The sequence below is a fragment of the Neolamprologus multifasciatus genome, chromosome 3 (genome assembly GCF_963576455.1).
Source record: "Neolamprologus multifasciatus chromosome 3, fNeoMul1.2, whole genome shotgun sequence".
Lineage (NCBI taxonomy): Eukaryota > Metazoa > Chordata > Actinopteri > Cichliformes > Cichlidae > Neolamprologus > Neolamprologus multifasciatus.
The window spans coordinates 41198570-41219954 of NC_140441.1; the positions used below are offsets into that span (position 1 = coordinate 41198570).

Sequence of the window (21385 nt, forward strand, 5' to 3'; positions counted from 1 at the left end):
GTCTAGCCTGTCTTCCATACTGGTGTCTGTACACAACCTTACAGTGCAATTTAGGCCCATTAACTAAAGTCTGGGTGTAAACACTCGTTTCATTCTGCGTGATATGACCCCATGACTATGTGATGTTGTGTTTGTGTGCAGATAACATGACGGCAGAGATAGGAGGTCCTGACTGAATCAGGCTATGTGTCACAGCATCTGTATGTCCTCAACCCAGCGAAGAACGCAGCACCGACAGCCTTGCTTAGTTCGACTCTTTAAGGTAACATCACTTTAGATGTTGTGGAGTGGAGGTGGCTTGGTCTGAACTGGTGTAACATATGAGAGGTGATAGATGGGAGATAGGGGAGGAGGCGACGGTGAATCTCAGACGTGGAAGGAGAGATCTGAATGACAGAGGGGGAGGAGAAAAGGGAGGGAAAAAGAGGAGCAATGGGGAGGGTTTAGGGAAATAGATTTGAGAAAGAGTGAGGGAGGGAGTGTCTGTGTGTGTGTGTGTGTGTGTGTGTGTGTGTGTGTGAGAGAGCGAGAGACAGACAGAGCGAGAGGAGGGAGGGAGTGAGCGTGTGAAGCACGCTGCCAGCACACGCTCGGTGAATGCACTGTGAACGGGAACATGCCGGAAAGCGAGTCACACATGCACACTCACATTTACACGACATGCTGGTCGTCTGTGTCACACACCCTCGCACCCGCACACCTTCACAGTATATACACATGCACACACACCCATCTCCCACATTCACTCCCTTGCACGTGTGCAATCGGGCTGAGAGAAGCCTTATACCGGAGACACAGACTTTCCTCTCACACGGACTGTGCAGGTGGACTCGGCAGAACCACACCACACTGCTGTCACCCACCAGTAGACACTTTTGCACGCGCACCGGCAACACAGCACCCACCGTAAGGCAGAGCTACCTGCTTGCACACACCCCCCTCCCTCTGTCACTCCCTTCTCCTCATCACCTCTCCCTCCCACCGTCTCTCTCTGTCTCCCTCTATTCATTCAGCTCTCTTCCCCCCCGCTGTGAAGTGGCAAGAGTTTCTGAAGGACACAGCGCTCCGCTCTGCTGTGGTGTAGTGCGCTGCTGTTAGAGTTGGAGAGCCTGATCCGACAGGAGGGATAGATAGACTCACTGCACTCCCTCCCTCTCTCTCTTTCCCTCCCTCTCTCTCTCTCTCTCTCCCCCTCTGTGTCGCTGTCTGTCTCTCTGTCCCCGCGCTCTCTCGTTCATGAATGTCACCTCTATCTCTGGGAAATGCTGGATTTGTCAAGTCTCCGTCTTTTTCCCTGTCTTCTCTCAGGGCGCGGGTGAACGCGACGGGGATGCCAGGGGAGCCTGAAAGATGCCGAGGAAACAAGCCGCGCTCCGTTCAGCAGAAGCCGCATCCCTTCATCAGCTTGCAGAGCTGATACCTCAGGTCGGACAGTCACTACTTCTTCCTCTACTTCTCTTGCTCTGACTGTGTTTGAGGTGGAGAATTTTTACAGGTGAAGGCAAAGAAAGGACGGGAGTCACAGGCTGTCCCAACAGTGATACTCCTGTCATTTTGGAGAGTTAATGTGTGGACCCCTTTTTTTGTCCCAGTGAACAGCATCAGGCTTCTTATTTTTGGGACTGAGCAGGTGAAGAGGACTAAATTTCATCGTTTTTTTAATGGTTCTGGTTTTATAATGCGACGAGTCCCGTTTTGAGACAAACTTCATTTGTGCTTGGAGTACTCTTAGACTGGGACAGAGGTGTCAGAGGGATAGCGGCTACACTGCACTGGAATTTGGGTGGATAACAACATGACTCGTCCTGGCAGAGGTAGAGTGACGTGTGAAAGCTTTACTTGAATCGGTCTCCCAACCACAACGCACAAATCCCAGAAGGACATATAAAGGCAAACGACCACTCATCCAAACCTCCGTGAGCAGTGGTTGTCAGACTTGGGAGGGCTTTTAAAGGATCCACCCTTCTCTTTCCTCCACCTCCAACTCTTCCTCCCTTCCTCTCCTTCTTTTTCTGCTCCCTCCCAGTTGATTCGTCCTAGGAAGCCCCCTCCTCCGCTCTGCACCCCTCCCTCAGTGGTGCTCCGTCGCCCTGGGTGAGTGGGCAGGGGGGTGGCCCACGGTACCCCCCGACACCTGGGTGCCACCGAGCCACCAGAGGCTGGTGAGGGGGCAGCTGGGTCAGCACTGGGAAGATGGCCGCTCTTGCCAGTTCCCTCATCCGCCAGCGCAGGGAGGTCAAGGACCCCCAGGCAAACCGGCAGATCGCCAGCAAGCGAAAGCCCTGCCCGAAGAGCAACAAGTCACTTTGCCAGAAGCAAATCCTCATATTAATATCAAAAGTTCGATTATGTGGCAGTCGAGGGAGAAAAATGGAGAAAAGACCAGGTGAGTTTGTAAAGGCCTTCCTCATCCAAATCCCCTTTTGCAGTTTGGCGCTTCCCCTCTGTAACTCCCACCCAATCTCCTCTTTTTCTTTGCTCTGTTTGCTGGATAACTGAATTTTAGTTGACTTGCCAGACGACAGATTAATCCTCAGCTGTAAAGCCTGTAATTTCAGAGTTCAGGACTTAATCTGAATCTGGGAAACATTCCAGCCCATCTTCCTGGTAGCTGTACCCAACATGTCCTGTGTTTATTGTAACAGGGCTCGTACAGGAAATGGACAGAGTAAATTCCAGCTAATACACTCAGCTCTGTAACACTCACCACAGGCATCAGCCAACCTGTGCTGTGACTTTAGTGATGACTTTGTCGGGGTGCATGTGGACACATTCACACTCACACACTGACACAGACACTCTGGTAATCTGCAAGCCTACAGTAAATGTGGCCCATGCATGCAGTGATTTACTGGGAAGTAAAAATGTCAAGAGGTCTCTCATTTGTTATTCTGACAGCCATTACTCTCCCTGTGCTTCCTTCAAAACAGGTTAAACACACTTTGGACTAACATGTCTTGTTAGCAATTTTGTTGTTGTTGTTTTTTTCACACTGAACTAAACGAAACAGTTGATTTGTTTGATTAGGGTGACCTTGCTGCACAAGTTGCTGACATAAACCTTTGGGGTCTGTTAGAAAATACTTTTCTAAATTTAGATAAAGAGAGGCAGGACTGGGTCGTGAAACACAGGCACACGTACAAGTGGAGTGGACTTGGTCACTGGCAGTGTTGCCAACTCCTCAGTAAGGAAAATCGCTATTGGCTGTCCTAAAAGTCGCTAGAAGTCGCTAAATGACATCATCGCCTAATTTGCATAATTGGTCATGCTAATATAATTGTAACCTACGTTATTGGAGACATAAATGACATCGTGGACGAGACAAAAAGTGAGTAAAAAAATGTCCTACATGCATTTAGAATTTATTTAGAACTACAAATTAAATTTCTTTTAGCAATTATTGTTTTTTTAATGTCACAATTCCAACCCTGCTCCTTTATCCGGGCTTGGACTGGCAAAAGTGACCCGCAATAGGCACTCTGGTGGAGTTACTTTATGTGTGTATGTGTGTGTGTTTATAAGTATGTTAAACCTTGTGATCAACAAAACAACATAACAGCAAAACAAGAACTGACTGTGTTACAGTCATTCTGCTGTCATTACTGTGTTTCACATTATTAATAAAACTTTAGACAATCTGAACAGTTGTGTGTGCGACCGGTCGACCGACCAGTTCGGACGTTGCCTTTTCCCATCTACTTGCCCTCTGCTGTCCTTTATTGCTACTCTGTGCAAAGTATGCATGTTCCTGTGCACCTGTGTGATATTTATTAGCGGTATGCCGAGTTCATTGTGATAATTACGTAGGGAAACCTCTGGCGTGTGAAGCAGCATCTGCCATAGAGGCAGCTGCTGTCTATATTATAATTATGGTTGTAAAATATGTCGGACAGGCCGTGGCATTGCCAGCTCCTCGGGAAAAGGCCACGTGCGCTACCGTTCCCATTGTTTAAAGCCATTTACATCCTGCTGGCTTCACTGCTTCTCACACTCCTGTGGATTTATTATCGTAATCACGGGCACGTATGGAGGCTGTGGTTTGAGACACATTACCAGCTTCTCCATTTCAAGTTATGATCTACAGAAGCCTGTGATGAGCACCGTGTGTGACAAGATATCTTCATCATGTGTGCATGTGTCATGGACCCCCCCCCCCCCCCCCCCCCCGTGTGTCTGTGTGTATGCTAGCTGGTGAGTGCGAGTTTGAATCCTCATCGTGTGTGAGTTTCTCCCTCCCTCTCAGAGATTTACCCGAGGCTACAGTTGACCCCTGGCCAGGAATAAACAACTAGAATATTCTCGAGCTGTGGCCTCTACCTCCTCCTCTTCTTCCTCCTCCTGGCATCACTTCAGACCAGCTCGCTTACAGCTTACCTTCACTTTGCTTCCAACTGCCTTCCATTGTTTCCATGGGCTTCATTTGCCTCCTTTTGGCTTATTCTGCAGGCTGTGGCTTACAGTCTGTTGAATAGTCATGTATTTTCATTGGTCGCTGTTATCTGACATGAGCTTCCTCTGGCTCTGGTTACCTTTTATTGGATTCTGTTAACTCTGAGACTGTTAAATTAAAATTCAGCCCAGATTTAACTACAGACATATTACAACACGAGAGCTTTCACAGTAAAAAAGCTAAACACATGAATTTATTATGAATAAGGTGCACATGTGCAAGTATCCCCAAGGCAGGTAGAGAAACACTGATGAACCCCAGAGCACCATGAACTCACTCAAGTCCACAACTCACCAGAAAGCAGCAATGAATCTTTAACTCTGAGCCAACGTTGTAACATCAGACCACTTGCAATGTGATCTGTGCTGCTTTCTTTCCTTGTTTTTGCCATTGTTCATTAAAAATCTGTCTCTGTCATCCTTACTTGTTTCCAACTGAAGTAACTTGACTTTTATAGTCCCAGGAAGTCTAAAATGTTTGATGGGTCTTGTTGTGTGTTTAAAAATAAAGCCGATATTACTAGTCTGCTGGTTATTGAAGAGATTGCAGGGTTAAAGTGCTCCTACATTGACTTTACCTTTAAGAATCTAGAAGTTAATCTATCTTTGCTTTCTACTCTATAGCGAATGTTACACAGCTTGAGTTATTGTTGAATGTTCTGATACAACCTATTGGAGAAAAATGTGGAAAAGTTGGTAGTTTTGATACGACTTATGATGTGCTGCAGGTCTTTTCCAGGGTACCCCAAACGAGATTACACAGCTTGGTGCAAATTTAGGTGGGGATTCAATCCTTTGACGAAGCACACAAAATGCCATATCCTACAAGTAAGCAGAAAGCATCAGTGAAATGATTTATTCAGCCTACCAGGGCTCATTTAATTATGTAATCTTGTAGTGCCATTTTGAATACATTAACTGATGGAGAACTTCAAATCTAGAGAGTTGTGTGGCATGAGTCAGCACAGATGAGCTGCTGTGTGCCAGTTTAACAATCTGCCCACCGTATTTACAGACCAGTGTGTCAGGGACTCTCCACAGACACCTCAAACGTGCAACTCAGTCTTCCCGTATGCCTGTAAGCGTGCGTGTTTACGCTATCGTGTGTCAACCGCTCTCTGCTAGTACGTCACTACATTGTGACTGGATACTTCAGGTTCCCTTTGTTGAAGACCATTTGAGGCTATTGCAGGAGAGGAGGAGGTGTACTCTGAAACAATTGTGTGTGCGTGCGCACGTATGTGTCCCCAAACATTCGCTTTGTACCTGCGCTGTAGTGACGGCCGGAGTGACGTGTGTTTGTGTGTCCTGGCCTGACCCACATACCTCTCCCCCTTACCTTCCCTCTTCTACTGTCATCCCACGTCTCTCCCCGCTACCTCACTCCTGCACCTCCACACACACACACACACACACACACACACACACACACACACACACACACACACACACACACACCCTCTAACCCTCACCTAAACCATACTAATGATGCCCCAGCACTACAGCCCACTCAGCTTATAACAAGGTCATCTTGCCCCACACAAACACACACACTTACACATACACAAACCACCCTGAGCAGAGACACAATTTCAAGTACAAACACACAAACCCACACACACATACAGGGACAAACACAAACAAATGATGAGATTTTATGATAATTTAGGTAGAGTGTGTAGGAGAGAGATAATTTCACCCCGGCTTTGTGCTTGTGTGTGTATGCAGGGTTGATATGATCTAATGAGGATGTTAAGCCGCCTATTGGATATCAAAGCGAAACCAGTATAGCTTGTCTTGTCCTCTGACTGCCGGCTGGAGCTGCTGTGGAAACCCTCCTCTCTTCTGTTAACAGGATAGAATAACACTCGGAGTTGTTTCTGCAGCACGGGGGCCAAGTGTTCATCCAGCAACGGCAAATTGGTGTGTGTGTGTGCAGCAGAGGGAGAAAATGTGCATGCATTTGTATCAGAGACAAAAGACGAATGACAGTGTGACAGTAGTGGGCATGCACACTTCAGCCTGACTCTGTGTGTGTGTGTGAGTGTGTCCGAGGCTCATTGTTGTGTCGTGATACATCAGGGCACATCAGCTCCTCTCATTAACACACACTGATTTATCAATAACGTGCGGCAGCGTTTGGAGAGCACACATTGAACCGGGGCGATTTACTGCCTCATAGACCGGACACTCTGGACAGGCCACACGAGGGAGGACTATATTTCTTTCTCTGCCTCTCTGTTTGTCTCTCTCTTTATCAGCATTCTCCCTCTCTCCTCCTGCTGGTCAATCCATCAGCTTTCTCCTTCTCTCTCTATCTCACCTCTCTTTTTTTCTCTCTTTTCTCCCATAGCTTTGATCACCCCGATCTTCCTCCACACACACACACACACACACACACACACACACACACACACACACACACACACACACACACACACACTTATCTTTTCAAGGACATCTTGCTTTCTTATAACTGTCCGTCTCTCAGTGTCTTCCTGTGTCTAATCATCTTTTCTTTGGTCCTTTCTTTGTCAATTATTCACTGGACACCAGAGAGACTCTTGTTATTGTGAATCCATGTGATGTAACATGTGGTTCAGTTATTAACTGATCACCATTGGGTGTGATGCACACCCAATGCCAGCTTTATCTTCTAAAATTAGAATGGTGTACTAATTTTCAGCAGATGATACATTCTAGGAAAAGTTCAACCCACCACAGACTGTATGGATGTGATAGACCTTGCCACTGTGACATCACTCATTGGTGCGCTGCCATAAGGTTGCATTTACCAGTATCAGAAAACAAACTTATTATCCACAAAGACCAAAAATGTTGTTTTTACAAGTGGCCGCAACAAGAATAACAGTTTTTGACTTATTCCTGCATTGCTGATGTTTGTTAGGTGCGTTTGCAGTCTGCGTTATTACAGATAAAGTAACTGGAAAGACAACATGTCTATTTAATTAACCCTTTAATGCATCAATTATGACAACAACAATCAGGATTTCATGCATGAAAGGGTTAAATAACAATAATTACAATGAAACACGTCATACATCTATAGTAACATTAAGCGACCAGTGGGTGGCAGGATGGTGTGACACATCATTGCCCAATGTAATGGTTTATGTGCAAGTGCACCATCAACAGCCTTTGAATAGCTGTCCACTGTAGTGACAACTTTGTGTGAAAGGGTTAAAACCACAGTCCTTACCCAACATTAGAAAATGGCCCATGTTTATTAAAATGCAACTATAGACAGCAGTTTAAAAGACAACACTTCAATTATTGTAGCTCTTTCAAGGGTCCCAAAAACACACTCTGATATCACTTGAATTAATTGCATGTTAAAGAAAAATGGATGGATGGATTTAATGGAGACATTGTTACCAGAAAAACCACTGATTCAGCTTGTGGCGCGAGTTCACAGGAGCCATCGTAAAGCACTTTTTGTGTACCACATTTTTATTTTCAGTTTCTCTGTTACTGACAGTTAGTTAGAGATAACCAGCCTTCAATCTGCTGTCAGCCAAACTACTACTACCACATGCTTCATGCAGTGCATTAGCAGCTGATTCCATCCATTGTTTTATAACCGGTTCTGCCCTCCGTCTTTGCCAGTGCGGCAGATGTTGTGTATGAAATGGGGCCCAGAATAAATGATTCAGAGATGCTAACATTTGCCCTGTGTGATGATCAATGTGGGCTTTCAGTCCAGCCCCTCCCAAACAATTGATTTATGGAGACAACCGGCGTTTGTTTTTGCTGCAGAGTTTTTTTGGATCGGCATCAATCATCATTATCAAACAAAATCGAATATTTCTGGTGGAAGTGCCCATATCTGTGTGTGTGTGTGTGTGTTGTATTTTATCTGGCATCTGTCTGAACTGTGGGTGAGCGCTGATTGGGACGCGTTTGGTTTATGAAGTCTAGTAGTTCCTACCCTAGTAGGAATGAAGCGAGCTGCTTGTATGGCATTTTGTTGGCACGACACGGCACAGCGAGGCACTGAGCACGACAAAGTGTAATTAGAGCAGGGCAACGAGTGCCACGATGAGTTTCAGATCTGGAGACGTTGCTCTTCAAATGACCTCCAGTTGAGATCGTATCACACACAACTGAAACTCAGTGTTTATGTGTGCATGGGAGTTCATCAATCCCAATACTCAATATCCTGCTTTGGCGTCAGACACTGTGATTTACCATCTTGAGAGCCCGAGTAACAAATAACCGGCGAGCGTCAAGCCAACGCTACCATCATCACCAACAACCCAACATCGCCTTTCTCAATGTCACAAACCCCTACAGGAAGACTGTCCCTTTAATCAATGCTTGTAGTTTAACCCATTATATTAACATGCTGAGGGCAGCGAAGCCATCGTTTGCATTTGATATGCAATCAATTTGCCGCATGGTCTCCGTGCGGAGCCGGGCGAAACGTGCGTCACATGGCGATGACAGTTTAGGGGTACAGGGAACACAGATAGACGTACGACTGCAGCAACAATCAAGCGGCACGAGACCCTTCTGTCGAACATGATGACTCACAGCAGTGCAGGGAGATCCACAACAAAGCACACAACACACACGCACGTACATGTCGTGGTCACGCGTTCGGAGTCTGATCTCTCTCTCAGCTCCACCACACAGTGTCCCTGACCGAAGTGAGGCTCTCCAAAAGAAAACTCATGAAATCAGATGCCATTTTTATCTCCCCTTCTTACTCTGTGTGTGTGTGTTTGTGTGTATAAACCTCTCATTCTAACACATACCCACCACATCAAAAGTGCTGTCGAGTGATGTGCAAAGATAAACTGGCCTTATGGGAAAAGTCTCTGTGTGCATGCTTTTCTGCTTGCGTCTGTATCTGATTACGTGTTAATTTACTCTGATCACAGGGACGGTGGCACCCAAGGGTGGTGTAGGATTTACTGACAGGTGCTTTGGCCCGCGGCAGATCAGCACACAGCACAGACGAGCAACCCTTTTCTTTATAGCTTCTTTATATAATTATTTTAAAATGTTGCTAACATGGGGTTAGACTTGTTATGTTTTCTTCTATAACTGGTTTTAAGAAGTAGATCTCCAGGGTTTCGGTAGTTCTTTTAGAGTTTTTCTTTGGACAGTTCTTTTCACTTATATCAGCCCAGTCCTTGCACATGACCATTTTCAGAGGAATAACTAAAAGGACGAACCAGTGTTGTGTTGCACATAACTGACAACTTAACAAATAATTTTAAATTCTTTTTTTGGGCACTTTGTTACTAATAAGCTGTCATAAAAATATAATTTGTTCGATTTTCCTTTAATTGAATCAACAACAAAAAAATACCACTACCAACAAGATGATTCTTAAAGAGCTCTTAGCAGATTAGCAAAACATGCTAATCTGCTAGTAGTTTAGCATGTTTTGCTAATCGGCTAATGTCCCTACAAAATTTGAGAAACTGGTTAAGTGAAGGACAAAAGAAGAAGTGGCAGGCCTAAGAACTATCTGCAGCACATGAACAGCATAGAAAGTCTTGTCCTTAAGAAATAGGACAAAAAATCCAGTAAAGACCTGACACGGGGATTGAATAGCTTCATTTATTAGCATGACAATCCCAAACACGCTGCCAGTTAAAGCATACCTGAAGAGGAAAACATACCATTGATCACTGAGAGCCTGGACATCAACATTAATAAAGCAGTGTGGGATTATCTTGACAAAGAATGAAAGAAAAGAAGAGCTTTGAATACCCTTTAAGAAGCCTGGAGAACTATTATTGAACACCACTTAAAAAAATTACAAGAAAACTTGTCTAGAAGAGTTCAAGCTGTGTTGTTCAGTTTCGGTTTTTTTTGTTGTTTTTTTTACCTTTTTATTATAGGTTAGCATGTTTTTCAACAAATCCCTGCACCTACCTCCCGTTTTCCTAGAAAAATATAAAGAACTGCTGTGTGGTTCAAGACTTTTGCAATCTACTGTATACCAACCAAAATGTGTTCTAGTTTCCAGTCCATAAACTTCAGCTTGCACAAGTCATTCAAAGTAAATTTATAACAGAAAACCTGCCCAATGAGCTGGGTTTGGACATTAACAGCCAGGGGCTTCTAAGACGGCTATGAATGATATTAACCTAAATTACAAGATCCAGAGCTTCTGGCATATGATCCATCCAAAGAACTCAGTGTGGCAAGTGGACTACTGCTGCTTTCATTCCAATTTTAACTAAATTCCTCATGGAAGTGTAATACTGAATCAAGTGTCCCTTTTATTGATGTCTGAGCAAGAGCGGCTATATGGCAGCGTACTGTATGATAAACAGGGCTGCTTCCAATATATTTGTATTTTGCAGTGAAGAGAAACGTATTCAGCCACAAACACAGGGAGACACAAGCGACGCAGGACCAAATCCCAGGACACCCACAGATATTTACCACTTGTCCTGTACTGTATTTACAGTGCTGTTTCCAAGTCACTGCACGAATAATGCTGCATTACGCCTCTTACGAGTGTCTATAGAGAGGCAGCAGAGGCAAATGTCTTCCTTATATAATCATAATTGATTGTGTTATTGTACAGACATTGAACAGATACAGCTTTTCAGACAACTCTCCAATGGATACGCACACAATGTGTGCACAGTAACACAAACACTACTGTACTTGTTTTGGAAAGGAATGTGGCAAATTGCATAGACAGACTTGCAGTTTACATTTGCAGTATACACACACACACACACACACACACACACACACATACACACACACACACACACACACACACACACACACACACACACACACACACACACACACACACACACACACACACAGGTGATAAAAGAGCTGCAGTCTACAGTGTATCACCCTCTTTAGGCAGGTCTGTAATTTTAATACTGTGTAAATCTTAAACTGGAACCTACAGCACGTTTCTTATGTAAAGGATTTTCTGTTAATTTCTTTTATATGTCACACACATAATTCATATGTATATGCATGTGTGTGTGTGTGTGTGTATGTGAGGCATCTTGCTGATTGCGGCATCCTGTCTACCTGTGTGTTGTTCCCCAGCGGTACACAAGCACAGGTGCATAACGTGCCCTTCACTTTAATGTGCCATCAATCTGGAAAGCTGGAGGCAAGCCAAAGTGCAACCTTCCCAAGCCACTGCACACATCACGTATGGACACACGCAGTCATACGTGTGTGTGCGGTTAATGTATGGTGGAAATGCTTGCCTTCACATGAGAGTTTGCATAGAATCGAGAGGAGAATTTCTTCTAATCCCGGGGCTTTCCCTGTGCCATTAAATTATCCATCATGCAATTAGGTTGTCATTCTTCAGAGATGGCCAGAGACGGATCGAGAGCGATAGAAGGCCCTCTTCACCATTTATTAAGTCTGCACTGAGCATTAAAATCTTATAAGTCAAATGAAAAATTTAAATTTGTAGATCTTTGATCAGCCTGCTTTGTTATTGTCCTTAAACCAAGCAGAAATATCACAAAAATGTCATCTCTCAATTTTAAGCAAAGATTAATTGGCGTAATAATCTGTAACCAAATTTTTTAAGTTGTAAATTGGACATGAATGCTACACTATATGGTTGAATTTTTGTGTGTATAAGCTGCAATAATTATCAGTCTTACACCAACTATGTTTTAAGCATCTAAATCAGTGGTCACCGAATGGTGCACCGAAGCCAAGTGATTATATCATAATTATTATTATAAGTCACAGTCCTTGAGATTTGTTCTGAAGTGGTGTAATTGAAATCAAACTGAAACTGGTGCTTTGCTAATTAGCATACGAGATGCTTGCAGCTACAATAACATCAAATATTTGTTTGGAAAAACCTGTTTTGAAAATGTGAAATGCTATATAAATTAATAATAATTCCTATTAATTATATTTTCACTTATTACCTCTGAATTATTGAAACAGACCTAGATGACATAAAATTTTCAGCAAAATTATCATTCAAATACTCCTTTAATTATTAATTGTTCTCATTAATTTTTGATCATTTTATATATTTTTCCATAGTATTAAATTTGAATTTAACAGTTCACAGTTAACAATGTAACTATGCATATGTATAAAAAATATATTTAAAAAATAGAAAATTATGTTTTATTACATTTACAGTGATTTTATGTTATTTTACATTTGACATGTAAAACAGTTTATTTATGTAAATTTAATGATATTCTAGAAAAACAGTAAAAAACTGTGAAATACACAGTAAAATAGAGAAGGTCTCTCCTTCCCTTCCCCCCAAACCAGTCACTACAGATGCCTGCCCCTTCCTGAAGCTGGTTCTGCTGTAGGTTACTTCCTGTTAAAAGGGAGTTTGCCTTTCCCCACTGTCACCAAGTGCTTGCTGTTAGGGGGCTGTTTGATTGTTGGGGTTTTCTCTGTATTATTGTAGGGTCTTTACCTTGCAATATAAAGCTTGATCAGTTGACTATTGTTGTGATCTGGTGCTATTTAAATAAAACTGAGTTGAATAAGCAGAAGAAAATGGATGGATTGACTCTATGTTTTATTCTGTATGACCAAAAGCGAGTGACTGGGCCTTTTTTTCCCCCTTAGACTTCTATAGGACCAGAAGTGTTTGTGCAGTCACATTTCAAGTCAGGTTTGACTTATTTAGGAGTTACTTAAAGAATCAAAGGTTTTACTCAGTCTGCTTTAGTCTGATTCCGTCATTGATATGGTTAAAGTGTTTACCTGTTCTAAATTTGTATAAAGATATAGAAATGAAAATTATACCCAGCTCAATGAGCTGCTACTGATATGTGTGGTTATGTGTTTATGAAAGGCAGCCAGAGTACCTAGCTGTTTTTAATCCTTAAGTAGAAAGACACAGTCTTACAGGAAGTCTATTAAAATGGTTTTTACACATATAAGTAAACACAGTTTTAATTTCAATATTTTTAAACCATTTGAGTTTCATTAGACATGCTGAGGTGGTAAATGATGGGAGTGTCGGGTGCTGACATTCAGTAAGGTCACAATGCAGATTTAGACTCATGACGTTTTCTTCCATAATGACTCAGATCTCTAGAACATCAATCACGTCTTTAATAACCAATAAGTTAACCCATGTTTTCACGCAGGCATAGGTGGTGAAGCATTGAATACTTACATAACTTATTTAACCCCTTTTTCATCACGAATTTATGTCCGTCTTCTCTTAAATGTAACCTCATCATTGCAACACACCTTATTGCAGATCTGCAATCAGTTGTAGGTTCATCGCACATTCATACAGGCTGAGGTATTTCACATATGTAGGCTTGTATGTTTATGGAAGACTAACAATCCCCTCTTTGAGGCGCCTAATGCAGAGCTGAGGAAATTCCAGTGATGTGTACCAACTCTACCCCTTCACATTAGTGATGGGTCGTTCGCGAACGAAATGGCTCTTAGAGCCGGCTCTTTGACGTGAACGACGCGAGCCGTCTCCTTATCGCGAGCCGTCACATGTTTTTTTTTTTCTTTCTTTCTCTCAGCTTCTCTCTCGCAATTTTTTCTGCTTCACTCTGCACGTGAGCCTTGTGCTTTACGCTGGGCAGAGGGGGGAGGGGCGGTAGTTACACTCAGTAGCACAGGAACAGAGCCGGAGGGAGAGACAGAGAAAGAGAGCCAGGGACAACAACGTCACATTAGAAAGGTATAGTAATCATCCACAACTATTTTCGGTTGCAGATGATAAAGGATTCAGAAAGTTTATTCATGCAGGTCCATATGACAGAGAATATGCATGTTATTTTTGTTTTCATATTTTAATTTATATTTAATTGTGTTGTGGTTTGCAGTGTTTTGTGTTGTTTCACTTTAAATTTGTAAAAGGAAAAAGCTGAAAATTTAAATAGTTAAAATTTGAAATGTGAATAGTTGAATTTTGTATTATATGATTTATTTATTACATTTTATGTGGAGTGAATAAATAAAAGTATATTTACGGTGGCCCCTAGAGACAAAGCACAGACAAACTTCAAATCACGTATAAACTCCAAAACAGGTAAAAACACGTACAAACTTTGAAGCACGTAAAAACACGTAAAAACTCAGAAGCATGTAAAAACTCAAAACATGTACAAAAGACAACAGAAGTGCTCCAGGATGCTGGGCGCAGTGTTGAACTTTTGTTACCTAGTGGCTACACAAGCCAGCAAGTACCAACGACCGGATTTGGTGTGTGGTAGTAACAGGTAAATGAACTTTTTTTTAAATTATTTGAATATATATGAGTGCTTGTCTATAAATACACAAACAATACACACATGCTTTCAATTGTGTAATTTAAGTGATCTAGTAGCTCTGCTTTGGAAGTTCAGTTCATGCTAGAAATGTGTTTTGGAGTTTGTACGTGTTTTGTCTCTAGGGGCCACCGCATATATTTATATATAAACATATATAAATAAAACCACTTTTTTTACGTTAGTAATTCCTTTTGTGCATAATTTTATATTATTGTTAATAATAAATTAATTAAAGCAACAAAACAACCTGGAGAGCCGGTTCGGAGCCGAAAGAGCCGGCTCTTTTTAGTGAGCCGAACCGAAAGAGCCGGATCTCTAAAAAGAGCCGGAAATCCCATCACTACTTCACATAAGGCTGTGCCAGCGTCTTATATGCTTTCTCTTGAGTGCAAGGATGTTTCTTGGTTGATTCTAATTGAAAAAACAAAACTGAAAAAAGACCTTGTGATTACGGTTGGAAGACCACTCAAACAAACAATTCTCAAAAAAGTGCTCCAGCTTACTACACATAAGTTCTTGTACAACTATAATCCAAGTGAAAATGAACTTTATTTGACTTTTTTAAATTTTTATTTGTATAGCTCTCTGCCACTACACCTTTCAGATGCCGGTAAGCGCTGTTGTTACTTTGCTGTGTTCGGCTAAGTTTTGTACTTCTTCTAAAAAATGCGGAGAGCGTAGCTGAGCGGTGTACTGTGTCTGACAGGTTTTCTTTGTGATACCTGGTTCAACAAAACCTAAGATGTCAAACAAAGATAATGGCTATCATGGCAGAAAAAAAAAACTTTTTCGTTAAGCTACGATTTCTGCTTCAGGCTCAGTGCACAGAGCCTTACACATGTCTGACACTAGGACTGACACTTGACTCTTCTTTCACACAATACAAACCTAGCAGGAAGAAACCAGAGATAAAAGCTATTCTTGCATTATCTAAATCCCTGAATTCATGTAAATTCCTTTGTGCTTACAGTTTGTGCTTCTTTAATGCGACTGCATGGGGCCATCTGGGTGTATCAGCCCCACAGGTTTCATGTATAATGTGTTCTGTGATCTTTTAGTGTCACTTTGGTGCTTTTTATAAAAGATTTTTTTCCATGACTCTGAACATAACCTGGTCCACAGCTTGTTATATGTTCAGCACAATTCTAGTGCCAGAGTTAGATGCCCCTCCCACTGTCATGGAGGAGATCTTGGCCTAATCTGGCAGATGATTGGCTGACAGACGTAAGGGAGCTCACAGGGGCGTACAAAACTACAGAACGTTTCTCAGATGTGCTCTGGTCATTCCTTCCTTTCAATTCAATTCAATTCAATTCAATTTTATTTATATAGCGCCTTTCACCTTACGTCAATCTTCTTTAATCTTTATGTTAGTTCATGTTTAATAAATTCTATTTTCTTAGAGTAGTTCTCTTGTGTCGGCTCCCTCTCTGTCATTTACCTCGAGCCATTTCCTGACAAATGGGGGTTCTCGTCATCTTGGGTGCAAGAGATCCAAGGCGGGAATGCTGGATGATTCTCCTATTTGACACAAACTTGCATGAAGACAAAGACAAGTGAGAAGAAGTGATTGGACACATGATAATTTCTTAAATAAAAATAAATAACCATAAACATGGAATGTGGGTTAATCCCCAGCGGTACAGTTTCATAATAGCTTGGAAAAATGTATTCTCCAGGGTCACATGCTTGCTTGTATGTGATTTGTTAGCACAGCTCCTTTCTCCAGTTGGAGAAATGATTGACCAGTTTGCTATGGAGCCAGAATTTTAAACAGGGGAAGCTACCCATCTGTATTCATTAGAAACTGCAACAGGGTAATGTCCACAAAGATTGCATGTAGCAGATGGACAAAGCTGTCTGCCGGTTTATTGCATGCACCGGCAACACAGAGAAAACAATTTAATTTCAGAATATGTGTAAATAACATGAACAGCTGAAATCAGCAAACATGAACACAATGTTGGGCTGAATGAAGGAAGGGAAACACCAGAGCCCGACTGCACACAGAAAGCCATGTCTCTGTCCATATATGCTACCATAAAATAAGTGTGATCCATGCGAATTACGCTATCAGTACAGCTTCCTCAGAGTTCCTGGCAGGTGCATCGACACAAACATTTGCTGTTTTTCTAAGTGTGAAATGAGGAAGCTGCTGATTTTACTATAAAACTGTGCAAATGCTGTTTTTTAAAAAACAGGAATGTGGGCTATGAAGTGAAGCATCCGCTCCCTCCTCTTGCTCTCTCTTAGACTAAAATTGAGATGGGAGATGGTGTGATTAGAGCAGACGAGGACAGACTGAAGTTTGACCTCTAGCTGAGGATATGGAGAGAGTGGACGAGGAGGAGGAGGAGGAAGGAGAGATAAAGAGAGATGTAAGTGGGATCTTACAGGTCAGAGGTCCAGCGGAGAGAGAAACGATGATAGCTGTGTTTTTAATGTGATCAGAATTCAGATGGGGGGATTTTTCTTGTGCTGTGCTTTTCTGAGTATTGCTTCATTGAGCATGAATTGGACAGAAAGGTCTATTTTAGTTGCTGCTTGTCATGTCTGGGTGCAGTAGGTGCGATTATTCTTACAAAGGTGGAGGCTGATGGAGGGTATTGACTTTTTGTCAGCTCTCGGTGAACTAGAGACTTTTTGGAGGGCTTTAACTTTGAAGAGCTGCGAAATGAAGACATCTCTGTTTGGACCTGGAGATAAAATTAAAAAAACACCCTGACAAAGAGGGAGTGTTTGTTCATGCCAAATCTACTTGAACCTTTGAGCACACACACACACACACAGGTCCTTTTTCATATACTGCTGCTTAACCTACACACTGTGCTGGCTGCTCTGCCATCAGCGGTAGAAGTAGAAAAAGAAAGTCTTAATCCAAGAAATTCAGCTTCATACGGACCATTACTCATTCCTGTGTTAATGGGCTAATAACTGAAAGCTTTAAGTGAAGACAGAATGATCCAAATCAAGGCACCTCTACAGGTTTAGTAAGCTAGTTAACACAATGAGAGCGGGAACATTTGGTTTTCCGGACTGTGACGCCTGTGCGTTAGCCGCAGAAATGACAAGATCTCAGCTAAAAGCTCATACTGTTTGGTCTCTCCAATGTAGAGGTCTGGGCATTCCCTGCTGCACTGTACAGCATACACCACATTGTTAAGTCTGTGTTTTGGAGTTTTGTCTTTCGGGTGAACCAGTTTTTGTCCGCGTGTGTTGCTGGGTCTGACGTAAACTGGGATGTCATGCTTGGAGAAAACTCTCCTGAGTTTTTCTGATACACCGGCTACATAGGGGATGACAATGTTGTTGCGTCTGTCCTTGTTATCCTCCCTCGCTGGTGTCTGATCTTCTTTTCTGTGCCTCTTTGCTGACTTATGAACGCCCAATTGGGATAACTGCATGTTTTGAGTGCTTCCTTTACATGTGTGTGTTCCTTCTTTTTTCCTTCAGGCTTAGAGGGAACATGTTCTGCCCGGTGGTGTAGGGTCCTAATTACTCCAAGTTTAAACTCCACTGGGTTTAAATCTGGGACTCTCCGCCATTTGACCTTAGAACTGATGAAGCTTCTCGGATGAGAGGTGAAACGTCTTCAAGCAACTTAAAGAAGTCCAGACGCTTTTCTTTGCAAGCTCCTTTGACCAGCTACCTTTACAAAGTACCATCTTCTGTAATATTTACACCTCTGATGAAGTCTCACAAGCATTAGCTTTATTGTGATACCAAGATTGTTTATACGGAGTTTGTAATTGCAGACAAGTTGAGCAGGAACTTAAGAAAGAAAAACATGGGGTTTAAGAGGTTTAAAGAAAAGAAGAAGAAAAAAGCTTCAAGGATTTTAATTTTTCAGGAGCTAAGGAGATAAGAAGGGTATAGGAGGAAAGGAAGCAGGAGGCAAAAGCCATATATCTTGGAAAGCCTGAGAGATACAAAGATAGGGAAGAGGAAGTAAGAACTAAAAGCACTCTAAAACAGCGAGGAGGAGATAGTGAGATAAGGATAAAGAAGGACAGAGATAGGCAGGTGGAAGCAAGGAAGGAGGTAAGAAGAGGAGGGGATGGAGGGATAGGAGGATGATAAAGGATGGAGAGGAGGAGAGAAGAAGGGAGGAAAATTGGGAAAGTGTAAGAAGGAGGAAAAGGTTCAAAAACTGTGGATTGAGAGAAGAAGGCAAGGCTGGGATTAGTGGTGGTTAAAGGTAAACAAATTAGGCTGGAGTCAGTACCTGACTCTCTGAGGAACTTTTTATCAGATAGATTATCTGAAAAATTCCCGTGTTTGTGTGTTTGTGTGTATTAATGAAGGTTTCAGCAGTGAGCAGGAGAGACCTACATGGATAAGAAACAGAACATGTGAGAAAGACTGGATGTAAATATGAACGTGCCGTGTGTGTGCGAGCGCTGTCGTGTAGCTGAGATTAGAGTCCGGGGGCAGGGCCCTTGCTTTAGGAGAAGATAAACAGACATAATTAAGAGGCCATCAATAAATTTGCTAATAAGCACTCCACGTAACAGACAGACGGAGTGAGCGAGGATCATGTGTCATCGTGCGTGTGTGTAACGCGGGGAGGGAGGGAGCCGTGCTCACTTTGCGAGCGTCTTTCATATTTCCTATCAGGCGTATCTGCTGGCTTTGATAACTTATCATTATGAGATATATCCTGCCTGTGACACATACACACTGTCGTCTCCACTCCATTTGCATAAAGAGGGCTTTTAGCGATGCCCTTGTACCCTCAATGACAGTATCTTTGCATTAGTCAGTGTTCACACACAGATATCCTCACGCAGAAGCATTGCGTATTAATTGCTTAACATTCTGCCGCATTTCAGTGAAAGGATGGTAACGAGCGAAGCGTAACGTTTACCATGAAACGCGGAATTATTCAGCGGGACAACAGCTTCACAGACGGCCTCTCAGTGAGGTCCAGAAAGCCCAAAGAAGCTGAGGGCAGATAAAGAGAGTGGATAATTGGTAATGAGCCTTTTTAAGGTTTTTTTTAGCAAAGAAATAACATCAGTGGACATTTGGTGCTTTGCACTGAAAATGAAAGTCAACAGAAGTGTGACCGATTTATGTGGATGATAAAGAACAACCGTCGGTGGCATTTGTGAAACTAGATTTCAGTTTAGAGCGACAGGTTTAATAAAATGCATACAGACAGAAGAGTCAAAGGAGCTTGCAAAGAAAAGCGTCTGGACTTCTTTAAGTTACTTGAAGACGTTTCACCTCTCATTCGAGAAGCTTCTTCAGTTCTAAGGTCAAATGGTGGGGAGTCCCAGATTTAAACCTAGTGGGAGTATCCCCCCACAGAGGGACAAAAGGACCCCCTGATGATCCTCTAATCGCCTGAGCCAAGGTGTGAAACTGGGTGTGGGTCCCAATCAGCCAGGGTTTCGGGTGAGTTCATTGTGAAACCTGGCCCTCTACATTGCAACTTAAAGAAGTCCAGACGCTTTTCTTTGCAAGCTCCTTTGACTACGATGACCTGGATGACTGAGAACCTTCACAGACATACAGACAGAAGAGTTTCTCTGAATTCTGAATGAGAGCTACGTACCATTATTCAGCAGGATATACTGGATTTAATTCACACTAGCTGAATCCTCTTCCTTCTTCTACATATTGAGGTAAAGTGAGCTCTCGAGCATCAGCGGCAAATATTCTAACCCCCTCCCACACACTCACCCCGTGGAGCGTGTTTTGCTATGTGTGACTTTCAGCAGAAGTCTAACTGTTAAGATTAATGTCAGTCAGGGAGCTGGGGAGTGCTTGTGTCGGAGAAGTAAACAACATGTTGAAGTGCATGTGTGTGCACGAATCACGGTTTACATTTGATCGTGTGTGAAGTTCAGGTTGCGTGCGGGGAACCACACTGGGAAACACTGACTGGGCTGCAAAATACGAAAACAGGAGGAGCGTTGATTCTTCCTCCGCAGAGATCCGATCTGATACCGAGCTTGTGGCACGTGCGCCGCTGAGCTGGAACTCTCAATGCATTTCATTCTTTTAGTTCTTTTAGTTTGAAAATCCAAAAAATGTCTGTCTATTAAAAGCCTCAGCCTGACATGCGAGTCAAAACCCTGCTGTGGAAATTCAGCTAATGCTCACATTACTGTATATTTTATTCTGTGAATGCAATTTCCAAAAGATTGGCATTCAATTTAAGAATGTGCACACGTTATACTTACACACTTGGACACTTGGGCAACTGCTTTATTGAAGCCTGAAGTTGCAGCACTCAGACTGTAATGTGTAATGTCAGCATGATGTACAGCCTAGAGGTTGTCCACTGACAGTGATTTTGTGGACTTCCATGTGTGTCTGAATTTATAAAATCAAACTGGCTGTAATATTGTAATCAGTCCAAAAGGAAAAGCACTACTGAGAGCTCCTGTCCAGTGTCTGGTAGAGCCGAATGATTAAACATAAGCTGATAATGCTAAATGCAGCTTGGCAAAGTCCCAGCCCTAAAAGTCCCTTATGAATCCAATATATTACGTACATTCATCTATTCATTTGTCACAGTTGTTTTTATAGGGTGTAACAGCAGCTATAGGAAAAACAAAATTAGCTGATTTGTGCGGTGCCCAGCAAATAAAGATTTCTGTCTACTTGCTGTGTAGTAATAAAGCTTTATGGTGACTGAGCACTATTTATTCAAAACAGATGGT

The 21385-nt window shown here is 42.5% G+C and overlaps 1 protein-coding gene across 1 annotated transcript in view; it reads left to right on the top strand.

Annotated features, from left to right (window-relative positions):
• The first annotated feature begins 1000 nt into the window (after positions 1-1000).
• The window catches only part of fgf11a (fibroblast growth factor 11a), a 101535-nt gene continuing 81150 nt past the window's right edge, over positions 1001-21385 (top strand). The window contains exon 1 of the mRNA XM_085140536.1: positions 1001-2386. Within this exon, the coding sequence (XP_084996662.1) occupies positions 2194-2386 (193 nt within the window). The 5' untranslated portion in view covers positions 1001-2193. The remainder of the gene's footprint in view (positions 2387-21385) is intronic.